The 9,539-nt window shown below is 33.2% G+C and overlaps 1 protein-coding gene across 1 annotated transcript; it reads left to right on the top strand.

Annotated features, from left to right (window-relative positions):
- The first annotated feature begins 3,616 nt into the window (after positions 1-3,616).
- On the top strand, positions 3,617-6,947 carry LOC122293388 (flavonoid 3'-monooxygenase CYP75B137-like). Its single transcript, XM_043101944.1, has 3 exons — positions 3,617-3,773; positions 4,904-5,850; positions 6,081-6,947. Exons 2-3 carry the CDS (start codon positions 4,912-4,914, stop codon positions 6,711-6,713), a joined length of 1,572 nt encoding a protein of 523 aa, XP_042957878.1. The 5' UTR covers positions 3,617-3,773; positions 4,904-4,911; the 3' UTR covers positions 6,714-6,947.
- Positions 6,948-9,539: the final 2,592 nt, after the last annotated feature.

Below are 9,539 nucleotides of genomic sequence, written 5' to 3'. Positions count from 1 at the left end.
GTTTTCTTCTAGTTTTTTCTGTTCTTGTGTATTTGAATTTAGTTGTTTGATTTACAAAATTGAATATTACTGATTGTATTTGAATTGGTGAGAAAAGAAAAGAAAAGAAAAGAAAAAAAAAAGGAAAGGAAAAAAAAAATTCGAAAAAAAAAATCCAATTGTTTTTTATTGAGCTTTATCATCGAAGGGTCTGCATACATCATTATAGTTGGTATCTTATCTTATAGTTACTCATCCATTCCTATAATTTTCATGATTCTCTTGTCGTTTTATTCCTTCCATGTTTCTCTTGTCCTTGTTTCTTGGAGGGATAAAAAGTCATATGGATATCTTATATGACTTTTTATGAGTTTCTTTTTCTTGATTTGTTCACATATTTCTTTGTATTCCAATCCAACGTGCAATTTAATTTTCCAGTCTAGAAAAAGACGTACCCCAACATTTCAATCGGTCTGGCACATGCTATGAATCTATACTTTTTGATCCATTCTTGTGGATTGATTTCTTCAATGTCATTAAATTATACAGTCCATATATAATTTCTATACAATCTATTATTAAAATATTACTTTATTTTAAAATTATTTGAAAGAAAAAGATGGCAGAGAATTGAATTATTTTACAAGGAATTAAGATGTTAGAGAAATTATCACATTGCCGCGGCCGTTGGTGCATGCATCTCGCCTCAGCACCTCGCCTCAGCACATCAGCACATGATGATGAATATTCAAACAGCATACGATCGAACGAACAAAGAATTTATGCAGCAACTCTCAACATAGATTAAGATTGTGTCATACATATAATTTATTTATATATATATATATATATATGTATATATTTATATATATCTTAATTAATATAATTGAGTATTATTTATTATTTTCTCCCCTTAACTATAAGCTGTAATATTTTAGTTTAGATAATTGTAAGAAAATATCATTTAATTTGATCTATTTTTCATTTATTAAGATTTGATCAATGATATTTAAAATTGTGTCAAGTCATCTATTTTTGTTTGCTTTTATATCTATCTCTATAAGTAGATAGAATATTATAATAAAAATATTATTATCATTTTTAATAGATATCAAAATGTTTAGATATTTTTAATTATTTCAGTCAAGAGTAGGAATTGTTAACAAAATTTGATGATCGTTGAGGAATAAGTGCCAGAGTGTACAAGTAGTTATTTGAGAGTTTTAGCTAATAGATTTATGATTTATGTTACTTTGGTGTTTTGAGTTACTGATAGTTATGAGTGATTGTGGAGATTTTAATTTATTTTATTGAGGTATTACTTTAGTGTCTTGATGGAAGAACAAGTGTACTTGGTTTGAATAAATGAAATGTTTATTCTTATGGAGCCTTTGGATTATATATGGTTGTGTTATTGGAGATGATTTCAAATCATAAGAGTTAACTCTTACAGTGTATATAATTTTGAGACTAGGGCATCACAGAAAATGAGCTTATTTCTTGTAGTGTATATAATGTATATAATAGATATTTTCAAAAAACTGTTTTAATAATTAATTATCTTTTAGTATAATGGATTTCTCTCTCATAGTAAATATATAATATTCACGCATACGATGTAAAAATTCATATAATTAATTAACTTGTGACAAGCTAGGATTTAAACATTTAAACAAAGACGCGCGCATTAATGCACGCTAACGCACACGTGACGATCATATATAGTTACATGCACGAACCATGCACGTTTCAGAAATGAAATCGGCTTGATCTGCATCGTATGCAGTGATGTCAAACTTGATCACGTCATCAAACTTAACCTCAATTTTCACCACCCGTTCCTCCTTCATGCGGACGTTCCTGATCCACACTCTAGCTAGCTACTTTCCAGTACACAATTAATAATTTAGTTTAAGGAATTTTACAATTAATTACGTACAGTGGTACACCACCAATTTGACATAACATATAAATATATATGTATGTATCAAATATATTGTACACCAAATAATTAAATTATGTAATTAGAAATGACGTACAACGAGTTTTCCAACACGAGTCTGAGAATTTTCATCAGTTTTGGCAACTCTTCTCACCGAATTTTCTCTGTATTCCAATCCAACATGCAATTTAATTTTCCAGTCTAGAAAAAGACGTACCCCAACTCTTCACACATCTCGGCTCAGCAAATGATCAGCACATGATGATGAATATTCAAACAACATACGAACGAACATTTATGCAGCAACTCCCAACAGTTAAAAATGTCGAAAATGTGGTTTTATTTTTAATTTCTTCACCCAACAATTAAAAATATTGAAACGTTTTGACATCTATTAAAAATGATAATAATATTTCTAATTAAATTAATGCTGTTTTATATGAAGTAGATATACCAAATTAAAGGAGATTAAATGACCGCATAATTTAACTAGAAAAAAGAAAAAGAAAAAAAATCCAAGCGGTTGATGAGAAAGAGAAAAGAAAAATCCAGGGTGGGAAAATCCTAGACCGAATAGGTCAGGTCCGGTCCACAAAACCTCCCCGGACCAGACCGAGCTCCCCCCTTAGTGCTGAGGCGAGATGCATGCACCATCGGCTGCCACATGATTACTTCTCTAACTAGATAAATAGAAGGAAAATGATAGTATCATTATCAACAAATGGAAAAATCTTTTTGTAAGCACACTTTATGCACTAATTCGCGCATCGATATTAATATATAAGACATATGTTTCACAAAATGATGTGAATTAAAGACATAAATAATTTTCATGAAATAAGAAATTTTCTTCTTCTTTAAATTCTTTTTATATTTTTTAAAATAAAAAATGTCATCGGTATGCGAATTAGTACACGAAATCTACTTATATATCTATTATTTTTTAATTAATGGTTGAAGATGTTTAAAAAATACTTCAAATAAAGAAAAAAAATAAAAATAAAAAGAAAATTATTTATACTAATGTGCATAGTTAATGAAAACATTTGATAATTACCTTGACATTGTTAGAAATGTCTTGTTTGGAATTAGAAAGCGTTTCATTTCATTTTATCTCATTATTACAATTTTATTAAATTATCACACAAATATAATAAATAATTTAATTTTTAAATCTCAATTCATCTATGCAGGCATCATTTGAATTCCACGAAAATCAGTCCACATGGGGGAAGAACGAAGTCAGGATTTTGACCTTTGACGCACTTAAACTTTGAGTTTGAATTTTCTACGGGTACTTTACTTTGTCCCTTCAAATTTATTGTCAGTGTAATTATATTTTTTTTTCTTAAATATCTTTAAATATTTTTAAAAATAAAAAATGTATTATTTTATTAATAGTTACTTCTTTAATTATTAAAATAAAATAAAATATCTAAACAGTAATTTTGAGGGGGCAAACTCAAGGGCTCAAGTATTATTTTCCTTGGTAATAATATTTGAAAAATAAAGAGATATCGGGTAGCATTAATTAGAGCTCTTTATAAAAATTATTTTGAAGACTTTTTTTTTCGTGTTTTTGAAAATATTGAGGTGTTTTTAGATGTATGTTTGGGAATAATAATATATATCTTTGATTTAAAAAAAATCAGCTAACTTAATTTAACTCGCCAAACATCACCTAGTTCAGGAGAAAGTAGACAAATCCGAAGCAAATATTCAAGACTTCAGGCTCTATATAAAGGTGGGCTCAAGGTACAGGAGTTGTACAGAATTCTAACAACTTCATATATATTTGTAAAACTCTTGTTCTCAAAGATCAAGCGGTGACTTTCGTCCAAAGTTCCAACTTGTAAGTCTCTTCATTTATCAGTTCTGAAACTATTTCCTCAAATCTTATTATCTTTTAGCTTGTTTTCTTATGTTATGGTATGGTTTACATTTTTGTACCCTCCATAATAATACTCCAATTATATCATGGTATTCGATTTCTTTTTGCAATCACTAAATTAAACTAAAGCTAGCTTATCTGTGAACGGGGAGATGAACAGTAAAAAATTGCTTATCGCATATTAATCCCTCGAAAAATACCACATGCCTATATTATTATTGCTCTTTCGTTGTATATAATTAATATATATGGCCTCCTAAACCCCTTTCACACTAGAGTTTCTTTCTAACAAGCTCACAAGATCTATCGAAATATATTCTTACTGGCACAAAATTTGCTTCTAAGCTATAAGGTCGGCAATTTTTTTATCATGATTTGTAAACTGATACGAGAGTAAAGACTTGATACTTATTGTAACAAAACTTGGCTTAGATTGGCCAACTGATTTGTTCAAAACGATTACAAACATATCAATATCTTGTCAACATGCTTCACTTGAACAATTTGTACAGGCATCTATTTACTATAAGGAGTCCAATCAAGGTTGATATATTTGACTAGTCAAATGAAGATTGAGCAATATACAATTAAAAAAAGATTGATGTATGGTTTAGATAGTGAGATGAGATGAGATGAGATGGTTTTAGATGAAAGTTGAATAAAATGTTATTAAAATTTGTAAAAAGCTGCAAGAAAATTAAAAAAAATAAAAAAAATTGGGAGGAAAAGAGAGAAACCAAACCTCCACAAACCACCTAACTACCTAAATAAAATGTAAAACATCCACATGTTGATAAGACTTCTTAAGCCCAGGTGACTCAAACTGTAACTGCCCATGTGATTTCCTTCCCAATAATCAATGGTAAAGGTAAGGCGTAACCACAGAGTAATATGTGAGCATTATTTTATGAGAACCTTTTATAAATCTAACACTTCAATTCTCTGTAATGAAATATCTATACATGCTCAAATCCCACCGTTAAGTCGCATTCTATCCCTTGCCTTTTAGGCCATGCTTCAACCAAACACACATAACATACATATTCCTAATTTTGACCCCTTTTCTCACTTTGCCCTACACTTGAATGTAGCTTAAGCAATGGGATGGTGGAGGTCCTATACTGGTGACGAGAGATTTTCTAGCTCAACTCTCACTATTTTGATCAGTATATTTGTGGTGTTATGGTTGGCCGTCAAGAATCAAAGAAAGGCTGCAGTACCTCCATTGCCACCAGGTCCCCGTGGCTTGCCAATAGTTGGGTACCTTCCATTTGTAGGTACAGAATTACATACGAAATTTCATGAACTGTGTGGGATCTATGGCCCCATCTATAAGGTTTGGCTTGGAAATAAATTGTCCATTGTAATTAGCTCACCCTCGCTAGTTAAAGAAGTTGTTCGTGACCAAGATGCAATATTTTCCAACCGTGATATTAACATAGTTGGACATATTGTCACATATGGGGGAGCCGATATTGCTCTTTCCTTGAATAGTCCTGACTGGAAGATGTTGCGGAAGATATTTGTGAGAGAGATGTTAAGTCCAGCAAATCTTGATGGTACTTTCCCTTTAAGGAGAGAAGAGGTAAGGAACACCATTAGAAATGTGTACAACAAAAAAGGCACCCCTATAGATTTAGGGGACATGGCGTTTGTTACGGTGATGAATGCCATCATGAACATGTTGTGGGGTGGCACTCTACGTGGAGTGGAAGGGGCTAAGTTTGGAGCAGAGTTTAAGCACATCTTTGCAGAATTAATGATAATTCTTGGAAAACCAAATGTTTCAGACCTTTTCCCTGCTTTAGCAAGGTTTGATTTACAAGGGATCCGAAGGAAAGCAAAGAGAATTTCCGAAACCATTGATGGAGTACTTGATTATGCTATTGACAAACAGATCAAGAGTTTGGCCAAAGCTAAAGAAGAGGGAACGACAAAGACAGGAAAAAAGGACTTTTTGCAAGTTCTCTTGGAACTAAGGGAGCAGGACAACGGTGCACCATCAATGAGCATGACCCAAGTCAAGGCCATGCTTCTTGTAAGAGTGTGTGTGTGTGTGTGTGTGTGTGTGTGTGTGTGTGTGTGTGTGTGTGTGTGTGTGTGTGATTTTTTACTTTTGTGTTTCATTAGTACTTGAGAGCCGAACAGGGGGGTTGATTTTGCCATTAATAACTTTAACTAATTCATAGACATCCAAACTTTATTTTGATTTGTTTTGTTTGTTTTCAATTTTCAGTTGAGCTGATCACCTTACTCTTGTTTAAACAGGACACAGTGATAGGAGCAACAGACACCACAACGACCATGTCGGAGTGGGTGATGGCAAGGTTGTTGAAGCATCCAGAGATAATGAGAAAGGTCACTGAAGAATTAACAGAAATTGTGGGGTTGGACAACTTGGTTGAAGAATCTCATTTGCCCAAATTACATTATTTAGAAGCAGTTATTAAAGAGACCTTTCGTTTGCACCCACCTGGTCCATTCCTATTACTGCGTACTCCAAGTGAGTCTAGCATCATTGGAGGGTACCGTGTACCCAAAGGTTCTAGTATTTTCTTGCATGCTTGGGCTATACACAGGGATCCAAACTATTGGGACAATCCATTGGAATTTAAACCTGAGAGGTTTCTGAACAATGCTTATGGTAGGTTTGATTATTCAGGCAACAATTTTAAGTATCTTCCATTTGGGTCCGGGAGAAGAATATGCGCAGGGCTTGCACTAGGGGATAGGACACTCAAATACATCTTGGCTTCATTTTTGCATTCCTATGAGTGGAAATTGCCACAAGGTTCAGAGATAGAATTTTCTGACATTTTCGCTGTTGTTATGAAGAAGAAGAATCCAACCATTGCAATTCCAACTCCAAGGTTATCCAAGTCTGAGCTCTACACAGAATAGTACAATGCAAGAAGTATACTCTATTGCTTTCCATACTAATACCTCGTATAAAGCATTTTTATGCACAATAACTGTGAGGTTTCGATGCTTCTCACTTCCTGTAGTACTATAGACAATGTAATGATGGTTTCCAAATAATGCCATTTTGCTTGTTTGCAAAGAGGCTTATAGGTACACTCACCTGTATCTAGATTTGCGCAATTATTGGCCTATGAATAAAATCTTACTTTGGCATTTCCTTTTCTTCTTCGTTTGTCAGTCGGATGGTTTTTTAGTAAACAAAGATTTTTAGGGCGTTTTGTATTATAATGATCATGTAAATGAAGTCTGCATGCATGATCATCTTCGTCAATTCTAAAACATTGACACGTATAAAGCGTCTCCATGATTTTTTTTCCATTAGTATGCCAAAATGTGTTACAATATACAACATTAGCAATGGAATTGTTTTTACCATAAACCAAAATAGCAAAAACTTTGGTTAGTGGTATAAAGGGAGAGCAATAATGATGGGAACCAAGGTAGGCCTAGTCCTAAAGATCCTTTGCAAGTTCCAGATGGGCTAATTACAAGATCAAGAGCCAAGAAGATTAAAGAGACAATGCAAAGATTGGTGCAATCCACTTGGGATGAAGCTAGCAAGAGCCCAACATTCAAGATGGGCTTGAAAGAATGAAAACCAGTTTTGATTCATTTGATACAAGCTATGGAAGAGAGCAACATGACTTAACGGCTTTGGGCACTTGAAGGCTTTCAACTTATTTAATTTATTTAAAAGACTTATTTTAGCTTAGAATAATTGGGTTTATTATGAGAATGAATTAAGGATATGTTGAGAAATTTATGATTTTGTTGAACTAGGGTTTCAAGGAGTTATTGTAGCGCGGCACTATTTACGATATTGTAGCGCCACACTGTTCACTTAGGGGTATTTTTGGGAAGGGCCCTTGTTTTTGGCCTTGGGTTATTTTTATTGGGGAGTATTTAAACATCTTGTGACTGCCCACTTCAAGTTAGACAATATTGAATTTTCATTGTGAGTTGAGTTTACTACTCTTGTTTTTGATTGAACTCTTGAACTTATCAAAGGTAAATTACTTTTGTAGCGTTCCTTCTTGTAATCTGGGTTCTTGAGACGGGTTCTTCAACGGGTCTAGATTTTAATATAATCTAAGTTCTTGAAACGTGTTATTAACGGGTCTAGATTCTCCATCCATTTACTTGATTTAGCTTTCTTGGGTGAGTTTTCAAATTGATTGTGGTTCAAGGGATTCCAATTCTGCGGGTTCATATAATTTGGTATTCAGAGCAAAGTTTCCAATCAGGTTTGATTCTATCTTTTAATTCTTGCATTGCTTATAAAAAGAAAAAGTGCAAAAATTTCCTTCTTCCTAGGGCTGTCAAATTTCTCATTGTTTGAATTTAGTTGTTTGATTTACAAAATTGAATATTACTGATTGTGATTGAATTGGTGAGAAAAGAAAATAAAAGAAAGGAAAAGAAAAAAAAATTTGAAAAAAAAAATCCAAATTTTTTTTATTGAGCCTTATCATCAAAGGGGCTGCATACATCATTATAGTTGGTATCTTGTCTTATAGTTACTCATCCATTCCTATAATTTCCATGATTCTCATGTCATTTTATTCTTCCATCCATTTACTTGATTTGGCTTTCTTGGGTGAGTTTTCAAATTGATTGTGGGTTCAAGGGATTCCAATTCTGCGAGTTCATATAATTTGGTATTCAGAGCAAGGTTTCCAATTAGGTCTGATTCTATCTTTTAATTCCTGCATTGCTTATAAAAAAAAAAAAAAGTGCAAAAATTTCCTTCTTCCTAGGGCTGTCAAATTTCTCATTGTTTGAATTTAGTTGTTTGATTTACAAAATTGAATATTACTGATTGTGATTGAATTGGTGAGAGAAGAAAAGAAAAGAAAGGAAAAGAAAAAAAAATCGAAAAAATAAATCCAAATTTGTTTTATTGAGCCTTATCATCGAAGGGGCTGCATACATCATTATAGTTGGTATCTTGTCTTATAGTTACTCATCCATTCCTATAATTTCCATGATTCTCATGTCATTTTATTCTTCCATGTTTCTCTTGTTCTTATTTCTTGAAGGGATAAAACAAGGTTGTATTGTCTTGATTGAGTTCAATTAGTTCTTAAAGAACTTAAGTGGGGAAAGTCTTGAGGTAAAAGGCAAGAGAGTGTGAGATCATTACCAGGAAATATTGACAGTTTCACCATTTGGAAGAGTTACAGAATATTTGGCAACACTTTTGATGGTGGTGAAAAGGCAAGGGAGTGTGAGATCATTACCAGGAAATATTGACAGTTTCACCATTTGGAAGGTTGGTGGTGAAAAGGGAGGTTGAATAGACCATGTGGTTTGTTGGCCCTGTGTCTATTATCCAAAGTGCATCAAAGGTGTTGTGTGTGTTTATGCTACAAGCTGAGAGACAAAGTGAGATACCAAATATTTTTGGCATGGCAGATTCAAAATGACTGAGGGAATGAACTTGATTAAGTGAAGGTGTATGAGATTTACTGGGTTGTGATTTGAGCAAGGCAATCAGGTGTGAATATTGCTCTTGAGTGAGTGATGCTTGGTTCTTGTCTACTTGCTTATGTCCAGATGACATAAGGGTAGTGAATTGATTGACAAATGCTGGTCTACCCTTCCCATGGAGCTTGTGGCCTGGTGAATAACCATGAAGTTTAAAGCACTTTTCTACGACATGGCCAGGCATTCTGCAATGGTTGCACACTGGTTTCTTAGTGTTAGCTTTAAAACACCTTTCTAAGGAATGTCTAGGCACTTTAC

The sequence above is a fragment of the Carya illinoinensis genome, chromosome 14 (genome assembly GCF_018687715.1).
Source record: "Carya illinoinensis cultivar Pawnee chromosome 14, C.illinoinensisPawnee_v1, whole genome shotgun sequence".
NCBI lineage: Eukaryota > Viridiplantae > Streptophyta > Magnoliopsida > Fagales > Juglandaceae > Carya > Carya illinoinensis.
Note: the sequence above shows the minus strand (reverse complement) of the source record. Positions and strands in the feature narration are given on the sequence as shown.